At 41.3% G+C, this 13112-nt stretch overlaps 1 protein-coding gene across 1 annotated transcript; it reads left to right on the top strand.

The window, feature by feature from the left end:
• Positions 1-2754: 2754 nt before the first annotated feature.
• LOC311041313 (tripartite motif-containing protein 16-like) lies at positions 2755-6487 on the top strand. Its single transcript, XM_084086215.1, has 2 exons — positions 2755-3036; positions 4740-6487. Exons 1-2 carry the CDS (start codon positions 2787-2789, stop codon positions 6362-6364), a joined length of 1875 nt encoding a protein of 624 aa, XP_083942341.1. The 5' UTR covers positions 2755-2786; the 3' UTR covers positions 6365-6487.
• The last annotated feature ends 6625 nt before the right edge of the window (positions 6488-13112 follow it).

Genomic DNA, 13112 nt, shown 5'->3' on the forward strand with positions numbered 1-13112 from the left:
ACGCCATTTGAAAATAGACGATCTACTATATATATATATATATATATATATATATATATATATATATATATATACATACAGTATATAGTCACTGCCCATCTTTCGCCGCATGCTGAAAACCCACCTGTTCAGGAAACACTACCCTTCCTCTTTGCCTGGCCTACTTGTTGTTAACTAGTTGTACGAACTCTTGTTTTATTGTTGTATTGTTTTATTGGATCTTGTTTAGTTTATACATGTATTTGTTTTAGCTCTTGCTCATTTGATTTAGCTATTTTGTCTCATCTGTTTGAGGAAATAGGTAGCTGATATATAGCACTTTTACCTTAGCGCTAGGTATACTCTTGGTTGCTCGTTTTTTGCAGGAAATGCACTTAAGACTTCTGGTGATTAGTATTTTCGTTCCCTACCTATGTTGAATGAACTTATTGTAAGTCGCTTTGGATAAAAGTGTCTGCTAAATGACTGTAATGTAATGCAATTACAGTAGTCTGTAAAATCTATTTTTTTCCCCGCATCAATTCATTACTTGGTTTCATATTAATTACACTATATTCATCAATTAGCAGTGGTGTAAAGTAACTCATCAAATTGCCAATACTGTGACACACCTTCATCCCAAAACCTGTTCTGAACTGCCACGTGTGTGTGTGTGTGTGTGTGTGTGTGTGTGTGTGTGTGTGTGTGTGTGTGTGTGTGTGTGTGTGTGTGTGTGTGTGTGTGTGTGTGTGTGTGTGTGTGTGTGTGTGTGTGTGTGTGTGTGTGTGTGTGTGTGTGTGTGTCAGTTGTATTCTTTAGATGAAACAATAGAAGAAAATACTGACTCATGTCTAGGTGGAAACATTTTCTACCTGTGAATCACCACACACACACACACACACACACACACACACACACACACACACACACACACACACACGCTTTGGCAATTTGAAAATAGATGATGTACAAGCTTGTAACAGACTATTGTATGTACTACATTTATTACAATTAGGCTACTACATATTACACATACTACTGTACATGGACTTATAACAGACTACACTAGAGTATTGATCGTTTTACTTAAAGGCTTACCCCCCCAAAAAATACTCTATGGATTACTCACCCCATGGAGACTTGAATTCATGGATATTTCTTTAGTTTTTGTATCATTCCTAAGACAATAATTTGATGACCGGTAGGCAGCGGTTCCGGTAGGAGACACAAAGGACTCTTTGTGTCTCCTACCGGAACCGCTGCTGATCATCAAATTATATGTTGTCAACCTCAGCCTGGTATATCTACCATGTTCACCTGAGTATTTTAGCCTGGTATATCTACCATGTTCACCTGAGTATTTTAGCCTGGTATATCTGGCATGTTCACCTGAGTATTTTAGCCTGGTATATCTACCATGTTCACCTGAGTATTTTAGCCTGGTATATCTACCATGTTCACCTGAGTATTTCAGCCTGGTATATCTACCATGTTCACCTGAGTATTTTAGCCTGGTATATCTGGCATGTTCACCTGAGTATTTTAGCCTGGTATATCTACCATGTTCACCTGAGTATTTTAGCCTGGTATATCTACCATGTTCACCTGAGTATTTCAGCCTGGTATATCTACCATGTTCACCTGAGTATTTTAGCCTGGTATATCTACCATGTTCACCTGAGTATTTCAGCCTGGTATATCTACCATGTTCACCTGAGTATTTTAGCCTGGTATATCTACCATGTTCACCTGAGTATTTTAGCCTGGTATATCTACCATGTTCACCTGAGTATTTTAGCCTGGTATATCTACCATGTTCACCTGAGTATTTCAGCCTGGTATATCTACCATGTTCACCTGAGTATTTTAGCCTGGTATATCTACCATGTTCACCTGAGTATTTCAGCCTGGTATATCTACCATGTTCACCTGAGTATTTTAGCCTGGTATATCTACCATGTTCACCTGAGTATTTTAGCCTGGTATATCTACCATGTTCACCTGAGTATTTTAGCCTGGTATATCTACCATGTTCACCTGAGTATTTTAGCCTGGTATATCTACCATGTTCACCTGAGTATTTGATAAAAATATCCATGAATTGGTAGCTGATATATTGTACTTTTACCTTAGCACTAGGTATACTCTTGGTTGCTTGTTTTTGCAGAAAATGCACTTAAGACTTCTGGTGATTAGTAGTTTTGTTCCCTACCTATGTTGAATGCACTTACTGTATTGTAAGTCACTTTGGATAAAAGCATCTGCTAAATGACGCTAATACTGTGACACACCTTCATCCCAAAACCTGTTCTGAACTGCCACCTGGGTCACGTGTGTGTGTGTGTGTGTGTGTGTGTGTGTGTGTGTGTGTGTGTGTGTGTGTGTGTGTGTGTGTGTGTGTGTGTGTGTGTGTGTGTGTGTGTGTGTGTGTGTGTGTGTGTGCGTGCGTGCGTGCGTGCGTGCGTGCGTGTGTGTTATTCTTTAGATGAAACAATAGAAGCAAATACTGACTCATGTCTCAAGTGGAAACATGTTCTACCCGTGAATCACTGTGAATCACCACACCCACACCCACAGGTGTACGCACACACACGTGTGCACACACACACACACACACACACACACACACACACACACACACACACACACACACACACACACACACACACACACACACACACAGGAAGAACCGCCCATGTCATGTGATTTCTGAGGAAATGAAACCTAACTAAACTCGTCTGATAGTCAGTTAGACAGACAGAGACACAAACAGACAGACAGACAGACACACAGACAGTGGTACTAAGATGGCGCAGCAGGGAGGTCAAGTGGATCAGGAACAGTTGCGTTGTTCTATCTGTCTGGATCTACTGAAGGATCCAGTGACTGTTCCTTGTGGACACAGCTACTGCAGCAGGTGTATCGAGGGTTACTGGAACCAGGATGATCAGAGAGGGAGGTTCAGCTGTCCACAGTGCAGACACACCTTCATCGCAAGACCTGTTCTGAAGAAAAACACCATGTTGGCTGATGTGGTGGAGAGCCTGAAGAAGACAGGTGAGACCTTTAAGTTCTCCTGTAAATACGTCTGTCTGTCTGTCTGTCTGTCTGTCTGTCTGTCTGTCTGTCTGTCTGTCTGTCTGTTTGATTTAATGTATTATTTGACAGAAATGCAAATGTCACAAGTACAGTCATACTACTTCTAAAAGGATAAGACAAAATCCTTCAAGCAATAGATGCAGTACAGTGGTCTAGATACAGTACAGTGGTCTCATATAGCTATAGATAGAGTACAGTGGTCTAGATGCAGTACAGTGGTCTAGATACAGTACAGAGATCTCATACAGCTATAGATACAGTACTGTGGTCTCATACAGTTATAGATACAGTAAAGTGGTCTCCTTTTGCAATAGGTGGAAATTACATACTGTATTTGTACTGCATGCAAAACAACTGCATGGTTCTATCCCAAAACTGCATGAGATTGGCAACAATGTGGCATGTTTGTACAGGGGAGACTATCCATGTAACCCATTCCAATTCACTTATATCGAGGTGACAGCTCAAGGGACCATTTGGAAAGTGGTGATGGCCGTTTTTCCCTCTCCAAAATGTTGTCTAACTTTGAGTCATTAGGTATTTAGCCCCATAGATATATATAAAGGCTAGATGACTCACCCGCGCGGCTGGCCAATGGAGTACGACGTTGCCACATGGCGGCCATAGGCGGCGGGTAATGAAGGCTAGGGTAGGCTAAGCCTTCCCAAATGTTATCCTGGATTTTTTTTGAAATTGAGCAAATTATATATAATAAATGTGCGCAGCATTATATATTGTGTGTGCTGTCGCTGCAGCCCCCTGGTGACAATCACGCCTACCCGCCGATCAAAGGAGCACCCTCTCCGCCCCCTCCCTTCAGCAGAAAATAACGTGCATTACAGCGTTCACATCAGCGCAGGCTGCGCAGCACTGCTTGTCACCCTATAACCGAAATAAATAACCAAAAAAGTAACTTTATCCACGGGAAACCCCGCGCGCGCGGGGGGGGGTGGGCACATGCACGCGCGCTGCGCGCGCGTACATATGTCCCGTACTAGCCTTCCCAAATGTCGGACTCACCCGCCGCCTATGATGGCGGCCATCTCGGGAAGGTCATTCATACCATTATGTCTATGGTGCATGTACTTTGAAATAACCATAGCGTGCTCAATTTTCATCCGATTTTCAAACGGTTTGATGTGTTGGAAACACCAAAGATGTAGTTATGATACTGCATACTTAATGTTATTTTTTTTTAAACAGGATTATAATTATAAGTATGCAGTATCATAACTACATCTTTGGTGTTTACGAAACACCAAACCGATGAAAATTGAGCACGCTATGGTTATTTCAAAGTACATGCACCATAGACATAATGTTATGAATGACTGTCGCAAGATGACCGCGGTTGAGCTACATTTGCGACGCCCCCTTGAGCCATCTAGCCTTTATGGACCACTTTTTTTCTTGGGATCATCAAACTCCCTATATTGGAGGTCCTATGGATGCCAAAAATCCAAACTAGAAAAAAAATATGAGGGTGCGTGTGGACCCCTCCTAGGGAATCATCTAGTAACAAAGAAACAAGTTTTTTGCGGCAGCAGAGACATGCTGGCTGATACGGCTACCACATATGAGGGTATATACAGGCACATAGAAATGAAATACATTTTTTATCAGATTGATAAATACATAATTATGTATCAATCTATCAACAGGACTCCAAGCTGTTCCTCCTGATCACTGCTACGCTGGACCTGGAGATGTGGCCTGTGATTTCTGCACTGGGAGGAGACTGAAAGCTGTGAAGACTTGTCTTCAGTGTCTGGTCTCTTACTGTGACACTCACCTCCAGCCTCACTATCAGTCTCCTGCCTTTAAGAAACACAAGCTGGTCAAAGCCTCCAGCGAGCTTCAGGAGAACATCTGCTCTCGTCACAACAAGTTGAGTGAGCTTTTCTGTCGTACCGATCAGCAGTGTATCTGTTTTCTGTGCTCCGTGGAAGAACACAAAGGTCACGATACCATCTCAGCTGCAGCAGAACGTACCGAGAGACAGAAAGAGCTCGATACGAGTCAGCAGAACATCCAGCAGAGAATCCAGGAGAGAGAGAAAGACGTGAAGGTGCTTCATCAGGAGGTGAAGTCCATCAACCACTGTGCTGACAGAGCAGTGGAGGACAGTGACACCATCTTTACTGAGCACATCTCTTCCATGGAGAGAAGACGATCTGAGGTGAGGGAGCTGATCAGAGAGCAGCAGGAACGTGAAGTGAGTCGTGCTGAAGAACTGAGGAGGTGTGTGGAGCAGGAGGTCACTGAACTGAGGAGGAGACACGCTGAGCTGGAGCAGCTCTCGCTCACAGAGGATCACATTCATTTTCTACAGCGTTACACCTCCTCCCTCTCAACGATCAGTGACTCTACACACCCAGTCAGCAGCAATGTCCGTCCTCTGAGATACTTTGAAGATGTGACCGTGGCCGTGTCCAAGATGAGAGACAGACTAGAGGACATTCTAAAGGTCTTAACAGACTCTTGCCGCCAGCGTGCCGCCCCTCAACTTCTTACACAAACGAGCACGAGCCGGAGAATGTCACGGGACCGCAGCCGCTCGCCTCACCACCCCTCAACTTCTGCGACCCTCCCAAATAATCGCCCGCCTCTCTTTGAAAATTATTTACATAGGGGCGTCGGCCACTTCCCGTTTGAAATGACCTTTACAGAGGAAGGGACAAACGTCTCAGAGACAGTGAACATAGTGGATGTTTCACTGTCAACACCAGCAGAACCCAAGACCAGAGCTGACTTCTTACAATATTCACGTCCAATCACACTGGATCCAAACACAGCTCATCAACTCCTGTCTCTGTCTAAAGGGAACAGAAAAGTAACACTGATGTTCACATCATCACATCCTGATCACCCAGAGAGATTCACTGAATGGTTTCAGGTTCTGAGCAGAGAGGGTTTGACTGGACGCTGTTACTGGGAGGTAGAGTGGAGTGGAGTCAGTGTTTATATAGCAGTCTCATATAAAGATATCGGCAGAACGGGGTATGGTGAGGAATGTTTATTTGGACACAATGATAAATCATGGTCTTTAGTGTGTAAGACACTAGGTTATAGTTTCAGACACAGAGGCATTGATAGTGACATCCCAGGCCGTGTGTCCTCCAGAGTAGGAGTGTACCTGGACCACAGTGCAGGTACTCTGTCCTTCTACAGTGTGTCTGACACCATGACTCTCCTCCACACAGTCCACACCACGTTCACACACAACCTCCATGCTGGATTTAATCTTGTATCTGGATCCACTGCTGAGTTGTGTGACCTCAAGTAGATCACACTTCTGTTCTGTCTCTCATGTCACGAGTCCAGCTCATAGCGTGTCACTTCCTGCTTCCTAGCAGATCTGCTATTTTTTGGAAAAATCTTGTAAATGTGTGCAAATCTTTGAATAACATTTTCCCACTGCCATTGCTTGTAATGTTCTGCTAAAATAAATGTGTGACTTTCATCTCCATCCATCTGGTCCACTGGTTGTACTTTGATGGGTATCCTGATGCCTGAGTATATTAATACTCATATCAATATTAATACACCAACACGGGGTAAACTAACTCTACACCCCTACTTGATCACACTACAGCATCACACTAAAAGCATCAAAAGCAGCAGATCTACAAGTGTCGCGTTTGGAGCTTGTAGATCTGCTACTTCTGACCGTTTTGAATTTGAATCCTGAAAAGCAACAGTTTTGGAACATGTGAGTTTTTAGGTATTTCTTTACTTTACTGGAGTATTTACAATTTTCAGTACTTTTGCTTCTACTCCACTACATCTCAGAAGCAAATATTGTACTTTTACTCCACTACAATGATTTGAAAACTTTAGTTACTAGTTACTTTGCAGATATAAATCATTATTATAAAATTATTATTATATTATATCATTATTATAAAACATACATTAACCACTACTGTAAGGCATACATGGGCAACTGGCCCGGGGGCCACATGCGGCCCCCACCTTCACTTAATGCGACCCGCAGGTTAATATCAGAATAGTGATATATTATTGATTTCAGCTGTTATGATTCCAAACATGCAAACATGACCCGCTTTAATTACTTCAGTCTATATTAGTAGCTTAATGACTAGTATTAACATTCTATTGGCTTTTTAATGTCCAATATATTTGTATTTAAGTTCATAAAGTTAGCTTAAGTATAACTAAATACATTTGAAATTCAATAAAAATGTTACTTTTCAGGATTCCAATTCAAAAATAGCACCCAAAAAAAATCACGGTTACAATTGAAAAATAGCAAAAATAGCAGATCTACAAGCTCACAACGCGTCGCGCTGCGACGCGTTGTGAGCTTGTAGATCTGCTATTTTTGCTACTTTTGTGTGACAAAGAATGGCGAAAAAAAAGTTAAAATACGAAGATAAGAGGTTTCTGCCTGACAGTACATGCAATAATGTGTTACTCTGGAGTGAGTGTGGAAATATAGTGACCCTCTGCATCATCAAAGCATCCCCCCTGCTGGGCCAAGGACCCCTTATTGCTGAGAGAGAGAGAGAGATGAAGCAGGGACCCCCCACTGCATATTGTATTCATGTTCATGATGGGTGCGTTGGGATAATACAGCACTGAGCACACCGGCCAATACAAACTAATAGGAGAGTGCGCTCCCGGTTGGCATTTCCTAACGCACCCCATGTGTATTTTCAGACAATACATCATTCTTTGTCAAAGTGACACAATTAGTCACCCCATGGAGGCTTGAATTCATGCATATTTGTTTTGTTTTTTTGTCTCATTCCTAAGCCAATAATTTGATGACCAGCGGACCGTTATATACAGTAGGCAGCGGTTCCGGTAGGAGAAACAAAGGAGACTCTTTGTGTCTCCGGCCGGAACCGCTGCCGGTATTCAAATTATTGTCTTAGGAATGAGACAAAAACGTCTCCATGGGATGACTAATCCATAGGAAAAACAGTCATTTTGGGGGTGAACTATCCCTTTAAACCCTCAATACTTAAAGGTAGGGTAAGTGATATTTTTTGGTTAAAACAAAAAGTTTTTTGTTAAAAGGTTAAAATACTATATTCTGATAGTAATCATTGCTATAGAGTGTTTGTTCAGTAACAGGAGTCTCCCCGTCTCTCCAGCTCTTTAATAAACAGAAAATACATTTTTCGGTAGGTGTCAAAATCTCAGCCAATCAGGAGAAAGTACCCATTTTTATGCTTAATTTGTATAGTGTTCCAGTTCCAATTGTGCATGCTCATTTCTTAGTGTCATCACTTCCAATTTCACTTGTTTAATCTGTATCCTGATTGAGTTCTCTGTCCTGGTTGGATAAAATTGGAAATGAAACTGAAACTGAAACGAAAATGCATTTTCTGTTTAATAAAGAGGTGGAGAGACAAGGAGACTCCTAATACTGAACAAACACTCTATAGCAATGAGTACTATCAGAATATAGAGCTATTTAACAATTATTTTAACCAACGCAAATCACTTTCCCTCACCTTTAAACTATGTAAACTTGACCGTTGGCTCTGTACTTGGTCCGCTCTTTTCCCCCCTCTACACCAAACCTCTTCACCGAAAATAGCCGATCTACAAGCTCACAACCCTAGCATAAACCCCATCATCCCTATTCTGTGATGCAAGTGGTTTATTATTATTTATTTTTTTATCAGTCAAAGTACGCAGTGGTGTAAAGTAACGAAGTACATTTACTCAAGTACTGTACTTAAGTACAATTCTGAGGTACTTTTACTTTACTGTAGTATTTCCAATGGTCTATACTTTTACTTCTACTCCACTACATCTCAGAGGTTAATATTGTACTTTTACTCCACTACAATTATTTGAAAACTTTAGTTACTTTGCCTACATAAATTATTATATTATAAAACATACATTAACCACTTTATCCTTTTTTTTATACCTAGGCTATTTGAAAATAGCGACGCGTTGTGAGCTTGTAGATCTGCTATTTTCAAACATTTTTGTACTTTTACTTTTGGTACTTTAAGTACATTTTGATACCAATACTTTTGAATAGAATTCCGGTCTTTTACTTGTAACAGAGTACTTCTACATTACAGTATTGATACTTTTACTTAAGTAAAACATTTAAGAACTTTTTCCACCACTGCCTAGGGGTCCCCCGGCCCCCTGTTGAAGACCCCTGCTGTAAGGGTTACCAAATACTGTATCTCTCTCATGTTAAACAGCCACGTTCCTCTACACAGCATAACAGTGACAAATGTGTAATAGAGAGGACCCTCTGCACCTGCTGGGGGAGGAGGAATAAAAAAACGTACCATGTTTGATTTGGCCGCAGCCTAATTACCTGGCAACCAAATGGGTTGCCAATCATGAGGATGTATTGTCTGCTCCTTATCACAGGAACCCATCAAGTCAACCCAATTAACCCGTTAAGGCCGGGACCGCGTCTGTGTGTCGCTTTAAGATTTATTTGGCTATTATATAGAATTATTAGCAGATATAATATATGCAATTAGCAGATATACAATATAGCCGTATAGCGCCGTATAGCGCGGCACCGAGTGCCGCGCTATACGAGCTTGTAGATATGCTATTTATTTATTTTTAAATCATGGAAGATTTGTGCAAATCTTTGAAAAAAAAAAAAATCATGATTAAAAATAAATAAATAAATAGCAGATCTACAAGCTCAAAAAATAAATAGCAGATATACAAGCTTGTAGAGCTTGTATATCTGCTATTTCTTTTTTTTAAATCATGGAAGATTTGTGCAAATCTTTGGGAAAAAAAATAATCTTTTTCACGATTAAAAATGAATAAATAAATAAATAGCATATCTACAAGCTCAAGCTTATATGTATTTGGCCGTGGACCCCCATCTCAAAATATGTTTTTCCAGGGGACCCTTAGAAGCACAGATCGGAGTTAAAAATGCTCGCTTTAAAACACACATTTTTCATTTTTCGTGCTATGAGCTTGTAGATCTGCTATTTTTGAATAGCCTAACGTATAAAATAACGGTTGAAGTGGTTACACAGATGCTTTTTTCCCGCTCTTAATGGGTTAAAAGGCGGCAATGAGAGAGACATTGGCGGTGTGAACACGAGCTCTCGTTCAGCTAATTCATGATTGCCAATTAAAATAGAATACGACGTTGAGTTGTAAAGCTGTCAGGAGGGGCAGCGAGCTAAATTACCCTTTTCCACTTTGAATGATGAATGCTTTCATTTCTCCTCCCTTATCTTATTTATTCTCCTGGAGAAGAAGGAGAGGAGGAGAGGGGGGGAGGGCAGAGAGGGAGAGAGAGAGACAGGAGCATGTGGCGTTTTAAAGTGTTATGTCACTAAATGATGAAGGTGACAGCTTTGACTACGTTCAGACCCGCCTCTATGTGAAGTTATTCTTTGCTTCTATCTTTATCTACGCCTTCACCTCTGACACGGTTTAACACACTTAATTGAATCATCCGTTGTTGGTGGACATGTTTCAGTGGTTTAAAGTAATTAAGCACATTTACTCAAGTACAATTTTAAAGATACTTTTACGCAACTGGAGTGTTTACAATTTTCAGTACTTTTACTTCTACTCCACTACATTTCAGAGGAAAAAAATGTACTTTTACTCCACTGCAATTATTTGCAAACTTTAGTTACTAGTTACTACTCCGATATAAACTATGATATTATAAAACATACATTAACCACTTTAGCCCTATTTTATTCCTAGGCTATTTTCAAACATTTTATTACTTTTACTTTTGGTACATTAAGTACATTTTGATACCAATACTTTTGTACTTTTACTCAAGTACATTTTTAATTCTGGACTTTTACTTGTAACTGAGTATTTTTATGTTGCAGTATTGGTACTTTTACTTAAGTAAAACATTTGAGTACTTTTTTCACCACTGGCTCTTCCCCGCTGATCAGACCGAGAACCCCAGCGTCAAACGGCCCTTTGAGTGTACAATATAACCACATGGTCCATTTGATTACATTTGTTTTGCACACTTTCAGTGTGAAATGGACACTGAGGGTTTTTACCGTGCAGCGTTAAATGTTATACGGCCACAACAGTAAAACTGAAGCGAGGTTTCCCCGATTGTGTGTCCACTGTGAAGACACTATGTTGTGACACTATTGATGTCCTAATTAAAACGCGTCAGCCTGAAAATATGTCACTTTTTTTTTGTATAGGACTTCAAATTGATAGCTCACATTAATTTACACTTTCTCAAAAACTGACCTTTAAATTCACTGGCCAAAATGTGTGCCCTTGAAACAATATGTCAAACGGCTTTGACAACAAAGGCTCCTCATGGCCAAGTGTGTCAAAGCTCCACTATATCTTAGACCCCCCCCCCCGTCCCCCCCGTCCCCCCCGTCCAGATATCCATGACTGAACTATACGCCAAAACCTTCTATAACCCTTTAAAGGTTTCATGTAGGGGTGCGCCGATACACTCATTTCACGAAACGATACGGTACAATATTGGGCTCACAACATCGATACGATATCGATACGATATGATATATGGCACTTTTTTAATATGAAAATATATGGGGGGGGGGGCTTATGAAAATATATGGGGGGGAAAAAAAGTAAATGCAAACAAATACTTCTGTTTTTGCATTATTATTGCAAACATTTATTTATTTAATTTAATTTATTTCTTTTATTTTTATCCTGCGATTTTTGTAACCAATTTTTTTCACCCGGTGCCAATTTCCTAAGTGATCCTGGGCACTACACCAGACCTACACCAGCACTACACCAGTCCCCCACAGCCTGCGGAGGCCAGGGCCGAGCTCATGCTTCCTTCAGTGCATGAGAGCCAACTGACCTTCTTGTCACCTGACAGGGGGGAGTTTCCCTGGTTGGACGTAGCGCGTGGAAGGAACACGTTATTCCAACCAGTTCCTTTCCCCTCCATCAGGCGCCCCGGCTGTCATGGGGGAGGCAGTATAGTGACCAGGATTACTACATGTTTTTGTGAGGGTATTAACTACCCTGGGACACACGGGGAGAACATGCAAACTCCACACAGAGTAGACCCTTTCGCCAACCCCACCTAGGGTATTTATTTTTTAAACTTTTTTTCCCCTCCAAAACGATACATATCGTCACGAAAACGTATCGCGATATATCGCGGCCCGGGACGATATATCGGCACACCCCTTCATTCTTTTTTTCTGTTTTGTTTTCCTCAATTACAACCCAAAAAAATGAACTTTGAAAATCCAGTGGATTTTCTGTGGTCTGGGGGTTTTCTGAATAATTAGGCTAGAAAGAGGGATTGGCCCCTGGACTTTGATATCACAGTCCGAGCAAGCTTGGTCGGCTTTCGACCGTCGGATATCAATGGGCTTGTTGTTGAAAAAGACATCAAGCCATAGGCAATTTTTAGCACCATAGTAGCTTTCTGTATAGATCCTATGCCAAATTGTTGTCTCAGACGGGCCGAACGCCAAAGTTTTGGCCCCCGTCTGTCCGTCTGTCCCTCCGTCTGTTGACAGCTATATTTTCTATATTTTTTTTACAGTGAGCATGAGGTCCCCAGTTTAACCCATTCAGAGCTGGAACACATCTGTGTCATTTTTAGATTTGAGCTAAAAAGCATTATTTTACACTTTGGCTATTCAAAAATAGCAGATCTACAAGCTCACAGCGCGGCACCGAGTGCCGCGCTGTGAGCTTGTAGATCTGCTATTTTTGAAAAAATCGTGAAAATGTGTTCCAGGTCTTAATGGGTTTAAACAACTCTTTGAGTGTACATTGTAACCACATGGTCCATTTCATTTCATTATTTTGCACACTTTCAGCGTGAAATGGACACTGAGGGTTTTTACCGTGCAGCGTTAAATGTTATACGGCCACAACAGTAAAACTGAAGGGAGGTCGACAGGCCCGAAGGCCAAAGTTTTGCCCCCCGTCTGTCCGTCTGTCCCTCCGTCCGTCTGTTGACAGCTATTGTTTCTAGTTTTTGGTATTTTTTTACAGTGACCATGAGGTCCCCAGTTTAAACCAGCCATGGGGGGGCAGAGCTAGGAGTGTGGTGA

The sequence above is a fragment of the Gymnoscopelus microlampas genome (genome assembly GCF_963454915.1).
Source record: "Gymnoscopelus microlampas genome assembly, contig: SCAFFOLD_132, whole genome shotgun sequence".
Lineage (NCBI taxonomy): Eukaryota > Metazoa > Chordata > Actinopteri > Myctophiformes > Myctophidae > Gymnoscopelus > Gymnoscopelus microlampas.